This window comes from Microcebus murinus, chromosome 4 (genome assembly GCF_040939455.1).
Source record: "Microcebus murinus isolate Inina chromosome 4, M.murinus_Inina_mat1.0, whole genome shotgun sequence".
Taxonomy (NCBI): Eukaryota; Metazoa; Chordata; class Mammalia; order Primates; family Cheirogaleidae; genus Microcebus; species Microcebus murinus.
In genome coordinates this window covers 2697307-2710485 of record NC_134107.1, presented here as the reverse complement: position 1 = coordinate 2710485, position 13179 = coordinate 2697307, and the positions used below count along the sequence as shown (strand labels likewise).

The 13179-nt window shown below is 58.3% G+C and overlaps 1 protein-coding gene across 1 annotated transcript; it reads right to left on the bottom strand.

The window, feature by feature from the left end:
• Positions 1–2083: 2083 nt before the first annotated feature.
• On the bottom strand, positions 2084–8869 carry PGLS (6-phosphogluconolactonase). Its single transcript, XM_012735697.3, has 5 exons — positions 8521–8869; positions 4895–5002; positions 4402–4503; positions 3951–4091; positions 2084–2354 (listed from the first exon to the last, which is right to left on the bottom strand). Exons 1-5 carry the CDS (start codon positions 8806–8808, stop codon positions 2217–2219), a joined length of 777 nt encoding a protein of 258 aa, XP_012591151.1. The 5' UTR covers positions 8809–8869; the 3' UTR covers positions 2084–2216.
• Between the last annotated feature and the right edge of the window lie 4310 nt (positions 8870–13179).

Here is a 13179-nt window from a genome sequence, read left to right as displayed (position 1 = left end):
CCCGGCGCTCCTGGTGGCTCCAGTCCTGGAATCCCAGATGACAGCAGGGCCGTGGCTGTCCGGTCAACACCGAACTTTTCGGTCTTCCTTGCTGTTACACGTGGGGCTGTGCCACACTGTGCGGCCATGAAGATGTGACCAGGAGTGCCTCGAGTGAATCCTGGGATGTTTCCTTGGTACGAACCGCCTTCTCCTGTGCCTCCTCCAGTGGCTGGAATGTGGGTGCAATAGCTGGAGCACAAGCAGCCACCTTGGACCATGAGGTGGACCACCCCACCCACCGCCATGTGATGCCAATGGCATAGCAACAACGTAGAACAAGCTGGGGTCCCCAAAAGAGTTCACGCCATTGCTCCTCCAGCCCTGGGTGACCTGTCTCCGGAGAAAGAGCTAAACCTCCGTGTTTTGTTTAACTATTAGCCTAAGGGAGGAAAATGGAGCGGGAGTGACAGAAGACGACAGGGGGCGGGGAGGGGTCACAAGGGTGAGGTTGCACCAAGACCTAAAAGGAAGCGAGGGCCCAGATCGTGTGAAAAGCTGGAGGAAAGGGAATGCTCAGCACGTGCAAAGGCCCTGCGGTGGGAACGTGTGGCGGGTGAGGGGCACTGCAGAAAGCGTGGGCAGCCGGGGGTGAGGGAGGGGCTGATGTTGGGGGAGGTTGCCGGGGCGACAGGGAGGCTCGTGAGACGGGTGGTCTACGGCAGGGAGACCCCCTGCTCTTGGAGAGAGGAATGGGGGGCGGTGGACCCCGTGACCACCCCCTACCTTGCCCTTCTCGTCCCGGCCCCCTGCCCCAGCCTCTGCCCACAGCCCCGGGGCAGAGCCACCTGCCGTCACCCCGGCCCACAGCCGGGCGCCCCCTCCCGCCCTCTCTGCTGTTTGTCAACTTGCTTCCGGCCAGGCCGCGCCCCACTTCCCCACTGTTGTCACATCTTGGTGACCCCCCGCAGGACTGAAGGAAACTTCCCCTTCTGTGGTTTCGGCTCCCCTGCCCGCCCGCCCAGCTGCCGGGTGCCAACTCCAGGCCCCGCACCAGAGCCCCTGAGCGCCCGCCCACCGGCCTCCCTCGACAGCCTCCCTCCGGAGGCGCCCCGAGCGGGGACAGCTGAAGGGTGGGCCCCGAGCAGACACACTCTCGGAAGACGCCGCAGCCCAGCGGCCCCTGGGCGTCTTCAAGGCTCTGAGCAGGCCTGCAGCACAGCAGGATGCAGTGGCCGCAGCTGGTGCCGGGCGTGAGGTCGGAGCTCAGCCCAGTGGGCGTCGAGTGGCTTCCCGATCTGTGCCCCTGCGGAACGACGTGTCCGCACCCTCGCCCCGGGACCTCAGAACGTGACCTTGTTTGGAACAAAGGGCCTTGGCGGCTGTCACTCCTTCCGGGGGTCGGGAGACAAAATCACCAGGACAGTGGGGTGATCCCGAACCCGGGGACAGGGGCCTTTGTAAGAAAACAGACGGGCCGGGCGCGGTGGCTCACGCCTGTCATCCCGGCACTCTGGGAGGCCAAGGCAGGAGGATTGCTCGAGGTCAGGAGTTCGAGACCAGCCTGAGCAAGAGCGAGACCCCGTCTCTACTATAAATAGAAAGAAATTAATTGGGCAACTAAAAATATATAGAAAAAATTAGCCAGGCATGGTGGCGCATGCCTGCAGTCCCAGCTACTCGGGAGGCTGAGGCAGGAGGATCGCTGGAGCCCAGGAGTCTGAGGTTGCTGTGAGCGAGGCTGACGCCACGGCACTCACTCTAGCCTGGGGAATGGAGTGAGACCCTGTCTGAAAAAAAAACAAAAAACCAAAACAACAGATGTGGAGGCTGCAGCCTCGGCGAGTCTCTCTGAGCCAAGCGACACCAAGGACTTGGGGCCACCAGGAGCCAGGAGTGACGCGGGACGGGTCTTCCCTTCGTTTTGGACTCAGGACGCCGCGGGCAACACCCTTCCGTTGCCTTCCGCCACCCGGGACGCCGCCCCGCGGTGCCCACGCCCCGGGGAGCAGCCTGTCTGCCCCACTGAGACCGGGCTGCGGGTCGCCCACCCAGGCCGCCCCCCCAGGCCCGCTGCTGCCAACGGCCGCGACACAGCGGAGACTTCCAGCAACCTGACGTTTAATACCCGGGTCGCCCAGACCGCGGGCCGGCCCCGGGCAGGGCTGGTGGCCCGGCTGCATCGCGGGCTCCCGGCGGGGCCCAGCCCCTCGGGCGAGCGTGGTGCCCGGCGCCCGCTACAAGGTGGAATGCTTCTCGAAGGGCACCGTCAGGAGCCGGGCGGCCGCCTCGTCCAGAAACCAGCAGAGTCTCCCGGTGTGGGGCTGCACCAGCGCGGCGGGCAGCGGGTTCGAGTCCTTGTCCTCCAGGATGCGCTGCGGGCACAGGGCAGGAGGTGAGGCCTCGAAACGCCAGGACGCCCTTCTTAGCTCTCCCGGCCTCAGTCACAAGGGACGGGGCCCTTTCTTCCTGCCACCTGCCACTGTCGGTTTATTTTGTGAGAGAGAGTCTCGCTCTGTCGCCCAGGCTAGAGTGCCGTGGCGTCAGCCTCGCTCACAGCAACCTCAAACTCCTGGACTCAAACGATCCTCCTGCCTCAGCCTCCCCAGTAGCTGGGACTACAGGCATCCGCCACCATGCCTGGCTAATTTTTCCTATATATATTAGTTGGCCAGTTAATTTCTTTGTATTTATAGTAGAGACGGGGTCTCACTCTTGCTCAGGCTGGTTTCAAACTCCTGACCTGGAGCGATCCTCCCGCCTCGGTCTCCCAGAGTGCTGGGATGACAGGCGTGAGCCACCGCACCCGGCCAGATTTAGTTTATTTTTAATACCATAATAAATTATATATTTTCCCAAAATATTATGTGTAATTGTACCTTTTATTTTTTTTTTAATATTTTTTAAAATTTATTTATTTTTATTTTTTTTTCCTGGAGAAAAGGGAGTCCTTAGGTCAGTTCTGTCCAAACACTGTTGAAGCAAGAGACAGAGCCACGGGACCACCCAACACGCTGCCTGTACTTCTATTTCTTTAATGCTATGTGATTTTTTCCCCCCTCTTGATTGGCTTTATTAAGGGTTTATTAATCTTTTGGCCCTACTCAACTAAAAACTATCTAAAATGTTTTAAAAATATTTAAAAGTTTAAAAAAATTTTAACCAACTCATTATTGTCTGATTTTACTTTCAGTTATTCCTTCCACCAACTTTTCTTAGATTTATAATACTGTTCTTTTTCTAACTCTACAGTAAAGTGTTTTATTTCTTTCAATGGTTCCCTGTTTAATTTAAAAAAAAAAAATGCATTTTAATGCTATGAATTTGCCTCTGAGTGCAGCTTTGGCCTCACCCCATCAATTCCATTTCACAGCCATTCAATCCCATGCAGCCTGAAATCCCCCAGTTTCAATCTCCCCTTTGACACGAGAAGTACTGTATTATCTTTATGTTTTTGTTTTTACTTTTGTTTTATAAATTTTTAATATTTCATCTTTTTTTTTTTTTTTTTTTGAGACAGAGTCTCGCTTTGTTATCCAGGCTAGAGTGAGTGCCGTGGCGTCAGCCTGGCTCACAGCAACCTCAAACTCCTGGGCTCAAGCAATCCTCCTGCCTCAGCCTCCCACGTAGCTGGGACTACAGGCATGCACCACCATGCCCGGCTAATTTTTTATATATATATCAGTTGGCCAATTAATTTCTTTCTATTTATAGTAGAGACGGGGTCTCGCTCTTGCTCAGGCTGGTTTTGAACTCCTGACCTTGAGCAATCCGCCCGCCTCGGCCTCCCAAGAGCTAGGATTACAGGCGTGAGCCACCGCGCCCGGCCTCATCTTTTTTTTTTAAAGATTCTAGAGAAGTCCCTGGATGACTTGTCTTTAGATCTGACGTTTCCAGCAGGACAGCGACTGGGGCCATATCCTATCCCCGGGGCCCGCGACCTTCCTGGGACCGGAACCCCCGGCTGTTACCTTGAGAACAGCGGCCTTGCCTTCTCCGGTGGCCACGAAGATGACGGTCCGGGCCGCATTCAGGACGGGCAGCGTGAGGGTCACGCGCTGTGGGGGTGGCTTTGGGGAGTCACTGATGGGGGCCACAATTTTCTCTCGCTCCTGGGGGAGGAAGGCGGGTGGCGGAGACAGAGGTACAACGTCACTTGCAGTTCCCGAGCGTGCGCACACACACTCGCCAGCCCGATGCGGCCGCCACCCCGTCCCGTCATCACAAGGCTCTGCTGGCTGGTTCACGGCCCGCGCCTCTAACCAGGTGACCTGGGGCTCGGCGGGGGGAGGGGGGGGCTGCAGGCAGGTACGCGCGTTGGCAGAGGCTGCCCTGAGACCCGGCTGCTCTGGGGCGCCCGACCCCACAGGCGGCCCTCCCTCGGGAAGCTCGGGACGCCAGGGACGGGTCGAGCTGGCTCACCTGCAGCAGCGGGTGGTCCGGGAAGAGCGAGCAGGTGTGGCCGTCGGGGCCCACGCCCAGGATGAGCAGGTCGAACACAGGGATGGAGTCGCCCTGGAACGCCTTGGGGGCCGGACAAAGCAGGCGGGAGGGCTCAGAGGACACCCGGGGACGGGCGTCAGAACTCGCGAGCACGTGCGGCCCAGGAAACGCGCCCAGCCCTGCCCGTGACCAAAGCCACGTGCCTATCGATGACGCCACTGGCCCCGGACGTAGGATTCCAGGCCCGTTACCCGGGCAACCGTATCTAAGCCGCCCTCTGCCCCACCCCCACCCAGGGCCGTGGCCTTGCGGGGGTGAGGTGGGGGGGCTCCTCCAGGGTCCCGGACACCCCACCCCACACCCCCGGGCAGCTCCTGCTGGCGACAGCTGTGCAAGGCTGCTCCGCTGCTGCCGGGGCGCGGCCACTTCACGGACGGACGGACGCCGTCTCCCCGTCCCGCCCCGGGCTCACCTGCCTGAGCTTCCGGGCGTAGTCCTCGGCCGCCTGCTCCAGGGGCAGCGCGGGGTCGATGGTGATCACCTGGCTGTCGGGGATGGGCAGCCGGGAGAGCAGGTGCGTCTGCGGCAGACAGGGGCAGCGTCCCAACGGCGCTCTGACCGCCCCACCCCGCCCCGGCCGGGACCCCTCGCGGACGGCGGAGACCGAGGCTCGGGGAGACTGGGGCGCTGGCTCAAGGTCCCTTAGGTCAGTCCCCAAGCCCTGGGGGACGCTGGCTCTGGAGGCAGGGGCGGTTGGGGCCGGGCGGGAGGGTCCCTGGGGCGGGAGGGTGGCCCTCCGGGGCTGTTGGGAGTCACCGGGACTCCTAAGCCTGGGGCCGCCAGCGGGCGAAGGTGGCCCACGCGCCAGGGTGTCTGAAGCCCGTGGCGTTTGCAGGAAGAGGACTGCCATCTCGCACGGGTGTGGCCACAGCACGGGCCTGTGTTGGAGCCTCCAGGGCCCCTCAGCCCTCAGGACGAAAGCCAGCCCTGCTCACCCTGCCTGCCCTGCCTGGGAAACTCCCATCCATCCCTCAGGCCACCTCCTCCGAGCAGCCACCCCTGCCTGCACCGGCCCCACTGCCCACGCCCAGCGCCTGCGCCCAGCACGCAGCAGGTGTCCGGGCATGTGGCTGGCAGCAGAGCTGGCAGCACCGGGGGTCAAGCCTCCTGCAAGTGCGGGGCGCCAGCCCTGTCCCCCTGCGATGCGCCCCTGCCCTGCCTGCCTCCTGGGCTTCTCCTGGGGGCTCCCTCGGGACAGATCCTGGGCGCAGGGAGCCGGGGCGGGGGCGGCGGCAGCTGGGCAGGTTCCGGGGAGAGTGGAGCTGCAGGAAGGAGGCCCCACCAGCCCTCCCGCCCCCACGAAGCTTGCGCCCAACGTGAAGGTAGACAAGGAAGGAAAACTCAGTCTTAGCTGCAAGGTGCACAGGGGCCCCTCCTTGAGGAGGGCAGCACTTCTGTGTCCTCCCAAAACTCGCGTCCGCCCAGAACCTCAGAACGCGCATGACCTTATTTTGAAATGGGGTCTTTGCTGGCTGGACACGGTGGCTCACGCCTGTGATCCCAGCACTCTGGGAGGCCGCGGCGGGAGGATCGCTCGAGCTCAGGAGTTCGAGACCAGCCTGAGCAAGAGCGAGACCCCGTCTCTACCAAAAATAGAAAAATTAGCTGGGCATGGTGGCACATGCCCTGTAGTTCCAGCTACTGGGGAGGCTGAGGTAGGAGGATCGCCTGAGCAGAGGAGTTTGAGGTTGCTGTGAGCTAAGATAACACCACTGCTCTCTACCCCAGGCAACAGAGCAAGACCCTGGAAAAGAAAGAAAGGAAAGAAAGGAAGGGGGGGGGAGAGAGAGAGAGAGAGAGAGAGAGAGAGAGAGAGAGAGAGAGAGAGAGAGAGAGAGAGAGAGAGAGAAAGAAAGAAAGAAAGAAAGAAAGAAAGAAAGAAAGAAAGAGAAAGAGAGGGGGGAGGGAGAGAGGGAGGGAAAGAAAGACAGGAAAAGGAGAGAGAGGGAAGGAACAAAGGAAGGAAGAAAGAAGAAAGAGAGAGAAAGAGAGAAGAGAAAGAAAGAAAAGAAAAGAAAAGAGGAAAGGAAGGAAGGAGAGAGAGAAAAGAAAAAAGAAAGGAAAAGGAAAAGGAAAAGGAAAAGAAAAGAAAAGAAAAGAAAAGAAAAGAAAAGAAAAGAAAAGAAAAGAAAAGAAAAGAAAAGAAAGAGGGTCTTTACACGTGTAATTAGTTAAGAACAGGCCACACTGGATCAGGGCAGCCCGAAATCCAAGGCCGGCGTGGGTAGGAGACGGGAGGACACACGAGAGTCAGAGGCCACAGGAGGCCGCAGGCGAGACCGGAGCCCGTGGCCACAAGCCAAGGAGCTCCTGGAGCCCCAGGGGCTGGGCGAGGCGAGCGGGCCCCCTCGTGGCCCTGCCAACAGCTGGACCCCAGCCTCCGGCCTCGGGAACTGTAAGAACACCAGCTCCCGTGGTTTTAAGCCGCCGAGCGGTGGCCCCTGGTTGCAGGCCCCAGGGGATGAGCGTGGGCTCCGTCTGTCCCTCCCTGTGCCACAGGCCTCCGGGTCGCTGCGCCCTCTTGCCCCAGCTGGCCAGTGCCCAACGCCTGCGCATGCGGCGGGTCTCAGTCGGTGCCCAGCCCCCACCGCGAGCCCGGGAGGGAGCCGCCCAGCTCTCCACGGCGCCCCCCAACAATCGGGGGACGCCCCTCAACATCCGTGCAATTTCCTCCTTTACCGTTTTGCTAGAGTTTTGTCACTTGAGCAAGTACAGTTTTCCTAATTTAAAAAAAAAAAAGGTTTATTTATTTAAAACAGAGTCTCGCTCTGTTGCCCAGGCTGGAGTGAGTGCCGTGGCGTCAGCCTCGCTCACAGCAACCTCAAACTCCTGGGCTCAAGCGATCCTCCTGCCTCAGCCTCCAGAGTAGCTGGGACTACAGGCATGCGCCACCATGCCCAGCTCATTTTTTCTATTTTTTTTTTAGCTGTCCAGCTAATTTCTTTCTATGTTTAGTAGAGACAGGGTCTCGCTCTTGCTCAGGCTAGTCTCGAACTCCTGACCTCGAGCGATCCTCCCGCCTCAGCCTCCCAGAGTGCTGGGATGACAGGCGTGAGCCACCGCGCCCAGCCAAAAAAAAAGGTTTTAAGAAGCCATGAAAAAAAAGAAAACAAAAGCCCACTTTTTAAGGAGACTCTCTTGGGAGAACACACAGGAATGCGGAAGGGAAGTGCAGCCCCCTGCTCTGGTCGCTAGGTGCCCTGGGCAGGGAAGCACGCCCCTTCTGGCCTCGGCTTTCCCCATCTGAGAAATGGGTGTGCTGACAGCCCCTGCCTCCTGCACGGGCCGTGGCGGGGGGTTCCAGAGGTGACGCGTGCAGAACGCTCGGCTGCCCTTCCCTCTTCCGAGGAAGCAAAAGGAAGGCATCATCTCAGGCTTGCTCGCGGAGAAAAGGCGGCACACCCAGCATCCCCGGGCGAGGGCGTCGCCGGGCTCCGGCGGCCGGAGGGGGGCTCCGGGCCGAGCCCACCCTGCCACCCGTCCCCGGGCCGCGGAGAGCGCTGACTCAGGTGCAGTCGGGGCCCCTCGGGGCAGGCCCCGGCCCCTCCCAGCCTCAGTTTCCTTGGCTGTAAAACGAGAGACCGGTCCCCTGACTCTGCAGGGACCATGAGAGCGGCAGGCTGCCGGGAGACCACCGAGGTTCCAGACGGGGAAACTGAGGCCCAGGCTCCCCGCGGCCCTGCCCTCGCTGCGAGGCTGCCGCAGGGCCCCTCGGGGTGACCTCCGGGCTCGAGGGGTGACCTCCGGCCCCTCGGGGTGACCTCCGGGCTCGAGGGGTGACCTCCGGGCTCGCTCTGCCTGGCCCCCGGACAGAGCACGACGAGGGGCTGAAGGGTCCCGCGGGGACGGGGAGAGCGGCGTTGCCCCGGCGGGACCTCCGGGCCTGGGGCGTGGCCCGCAGGTGGGCGTGGCCCCGCGGCTTGACCCCCGGCGGCCCCCGTAGTCGGGTGCCGGCTGCCCCGGCTTGACCCCCGGCGGCCCCCGTAGTCGGGTGCCGGCTGCCCCGGTTTGACCCCTGGCGGCCCCCGTAGCTCTCACCCGGTAGAGGCCGTACGTGCTCTCGGCGTGCTCGAAGGGCACGAGGCGCTCGTCGCAGAAGCCCAGCGTCCAGCGCGCGAGGCCGGCGGGCCCGGCGGGGGCGGCGGCGGCGGGCAGCTCGCGCGCGAGCATGGAGACCAGGCTGCCGCCCGACAGGCCGAGCGCGAAGCGGGCGCGGGCCCCCGCCAGGCAGCACGCTGCCCGCTGAGCCACCAGCTGCGCGAGCGACGCGCCCAACTCCTGCGGGCTCGAGAAGACCGAGATGAGGCCCGGGGCCGGCGCGGCCATGGCGACGGCGGCGGCGGGGGAGGCGGAAGCGCTCCCGACGGCCGCTACTGCGCCTGCGCGAAGGCCCGCCTCGCCTCTGCGCTGTGGGCGGCCGCCGCGCGGCACATGCGCAGTTCTGCAAGTGAAGCCAGGACACGGCCGGGCAGCAGGTCCTGCTCCACCCATTGATTCTTTGCCTACTGGGCTGGAGCCCTTGCCCGGGCTGGGGCAGGCGGAGCTGGAACGCTCCACCTCGTGGTGTCAGGGAGGGCCCGAGAGAGGAGTGCGAGAAGGGGACGTGGTATGGTGCGGGCAGGATAGGGCTTCGGGAAGATTTCCTGCAGGAGGGCGCGTTTTGAAGATTTCTCGCTTTTTATCATAATTTTCTAGTTGCTATTTTTGTTCTCTTGTCGCTTGCTCGTAGTAAGCGCAATGAGAGTCGCACAGGTAGTGCATCTTTAAATGAGAAGCAAATTAAGAAAATTATTCCATTTACCATAGCATCATAGAGAAATACTTAGGGATAAATGTAACAGAGGTGCAAGACTTATGCACCGAAAACTATAAAAACGTTGCAAAAAATATATATGATCTAAATGAATGGTAAGACATCCCACGTTTGTGGATTGGGAAACATGACGTTAAGACGGTAGTACTCCCCAAATTGGCCTACAGATGCAACATGATCCCTATCAAAATTCTAACCACCTTTTCTGTGGAAACTGACAAGCTAGTCCTAAAATTCATAAGGAATTGCAAGTGGCCCTCAGATAACCAAAACGATCTTGAAAAAGAACAAAATTGGGCCGGGCGCTGCGGCTCACGCCTGTAATCCTAGCTCTTGGGAGGCCGAGGCGGGCGGATTGCTCAAGGTCAGGAGTTCGAAACCAGCCTGAGCAAGAGTGAGACCCCGTCTCTACTATAAATAGAAAGAAATTAATTGGCCAACTGATATATATATAAAAAAAATTAGCCGGGCATGGTGGCGCATGCCTGTAGTTCCAGCTACCCGGGAGGCTGAGGCAGAAGGATCACTCGAGCCCAGGAGTTTGAGGTTGCTGTGAGCTAGGCTGACGCCACGGCACTCACTCTAGCGTGGGCAACAAAGCGAGACTCTGTCTCAAAAAAAAAAAAAAAAAAAAAAAAAAAAGAACAAAATTGGAGGACTCACAGTTTGTGATTTCAAGCTTTCTACAAAGCTATAGTGAACAGGACAGTGTGGGACTGACATAAGGACAGACACCTAGATCAATGATCGGAACTGAGGATGCAGAAATAAACCCACACATACACGATTAACTCGACAAGAGAGCCAGGGCTATTTCCAAAGGAAAAGAATTGTCCCGCTGTGACAACGGGATAGCCACATTTAAAAGAATGAAATTGGACCCTGTGGTAGGCAGGATAACAGCCCCCGCCCCCGGCCCAAAGACCATGCCCTAATCTCCCGAATCCGTGAATATATTAGGATACCTGGCAAAGGGTAATTATGGTGGCCAGTGGAATTAGGTTGTTAATTGGCTGTGAGTAAAATAGATGGTCTGGTGGGGCCCTTATAAATGAAAGAGGGAAGTAGAAGACATGGAACCAGGGAATCAGCAGGATAAGGAAGACCCGACCTGCTGTTGCTGGCTTTGAAGACGGAGGAAGGGGGCATGTGCCAAGGAATGTGGATGGCTTCTAGAAGCTGGAAAATGCGACCAAATGGATTGTCCCCTAGAGCAGCAGCCCCCAACCTTCTTGGCACCAGGGACCAGCTTCGCGGAAGGCAGTTCTTCCAGGGACGGGATGGGGTGGGCGATGGGGGTGGGCGATGGGGGGCGGGCTCAGGCGGTGATGTGCAGCCTGGTTCCTAACAAGCCACGGCCAGGTACCAGGCCTGGGTTGGGGACCGCTGCCCTCGATTCTCCGTAACAATCCATCCCTGAAGACACCCTGATCTTAGCCTCCTAAGATCAATTTCTGACTTCTGAAATTCTATCACTGTAAGATAATAGACTAGTGTGATTTTAAGCCACCTAGTCTGTGGCAGTTTGTTACACCAGCACTAGAAAACTAATACAGAGCCCTACCTTATACAAAAACAAAACAAAACAAGAAAACCACAAACTGGACCAAAGACCTAAATGTAAGAGCTTAAACCAAAAAACTCTAAAACAGGGAGGCCGAGGCGGGCGGATCACTCGAGGTCAGGAGTTCCAGACCAGCCTGAGCAAGAGCGAGACCCCGTCTCTACTATAAATGGAAAGAAATTAATTGGCCAACTAATATATATAGAAAAGAAATTAGCCGGGCATGGTGGCGCGTGCCTGTAGTCCCAGCTACTTGGGAGGCTGAGGCAGGAGGATTGCTTGAGCCCAGGAGTTGGAGGTTGCTGTGAGCTAGGCTGACGCCACGGCACTCACTCTAGCCTGGGTGACAGTCTCAAAATCAAGAAGTACTTAGGCAGGGCGCGGCGGCTCATGCCTGTGATCCCAGCACCCTGGGAGGCGGAGGCAGGCAGATTGCTCGAGGTCAGGAGTTCAAAATCATCCTGAGCAAGAGCGAGACCCCATCTCTACTATAAATAGAAATTAATTGGCCAACTAATATATATAGAAAAAATGAGCCGGGCGAGGTAGCGCATGCCTGTAGTCCCAGCTACTCGGGAGGCTGAGGCAGGAGGATCGCTTGAGCCCAGGAGTTTGAGGTTGCTGTGAGCGAGGCTGACGCCACTCTAGCCTGGGCAACAAAGCGAGACTGTCTCAAAAACAAAACAACTCTAAAACAAAACAAAGACATATATCTTTATGACCTTTGGCTAGACAATGACACCAGGGGCAAAAGCAACAAAAGACATGTAGATAAACTGGACTTCATCAAATTTCGAAACGTTTGTGTTTCAAGGGTACATTAACTGGTGGAGGGTTAAACAAAATATGAGGTGTCCCTACAATGGAATAGTACTCAGCCATAAAAAGGCAGGAAGCTCTGAAACCTGCTGAGTGGGAGTAGCCAGACACAAAAGGCCGCACAGTGTGTGACCCCACTTATAGGAAATGCTTGGAGCAGGCCGATCCACAGATAGAAAGCAGGCTGGTGGCTGCCAGGGGCTGGGGAGCGGGAGAAATGGAGAGTGACTGCTAATGGGGACAGGGTTTCTTGATGGGGTGATACAGATGTTCTGAAGTTAGGGCCGGGCGCGGTGGCTCACGCCTGTAATCAATCCTAGCACACTGGGAGGCCGAGGCGGGAGGATCGCTTAAGGCCAAGAGTTCAAGACCAGCCTGAGCAAGAGCGAGACCCCGTCTCTAGTAAAAATGGATAAATTAGCCGGGCATGGTGGCACGCGCCTGTAGTCACAGCTACTGGGGAGGCTGAGGCAGGAGGATCGCTTGAGCCCGGGAGCTTGAGGTTGCTGTGAACTGTGATTGTGCCACTGCCCTCTACCCTGGGCGACAGTGAGACTCTGTCTCAAAAACAAAAAACAAAAGTAGCTCTCAAAGAAAGTTAAAAAACTAACAGTTTGATCTGAAGAGTTACCAGGAGTATTTTCTGGCTAACTCGGAGGGAATTTTTTTCTTTTTTTTTTTTTTGAGACAGGGTCTTGCTCTGTCCCTCAGGTTGTACTGCAGTGGCATCATCACAGATCACTGCAACCTCCAACTCCTGGGCTCAAGCGATCCTCCTGCCTCAGCCTCCCGAGTAGCTGGGACTACAGGTGTGTGCCACTACGCCTGGCTAATTTTTCTATTTGTTGTAAAGATGGGGTCTTGCTATGGTGCCCAGGCTGGTCTCAAACTCTTGGCCTCAAGCGATCCTCCTGCCTCAGGCTCCTAAAGTGCTGGGATTACAGGCACGCGCCACCACGCCCAGCTAACAAGTGTAAGTTGCGCACCGTTCTGAGTAGCACGATGAACTCTCTCCCCATCCACCCCTGTCCTGCCAGGGACACGAATCATCCCTTTGTCCAGGGTATCCACATTGTCTACACTACCTGCCTGTTAGCCACTTAGTAGCCGTCTGGGTTATGAGAGATGTAGAAAAACACAGTGTCTGGAACCAGTGTTAACACCACCCGTGGTGTCAGACATCCACTGGGGGCTCGGCATATGTTCCACGCAGACACAAGAGGGAACTACGGGACAGGCTCCAGAGCCGGGTGTCTTGGGTTCAAATCCTGCCTCAGAGATGGCCTCCAGGGCAGGCCTAGCGACGGGCCCAGGGCTCCAGCCGGCCGGTCCGTGGAGGGGCACTGGCGATCTGGGCAGGTGGGCCGTCCCAGGGCCGGGAGGCGGCAGGGGCAGCGGGCGGGGCGGACAGTGATGCCCTTCCCCAGGGCCCCCTCGGTCTGGGGTCTGGCAGGTGGGCCGGCCCCATTTGCGTCCGACTCCTTCCGGCTGGGGTGGGGCC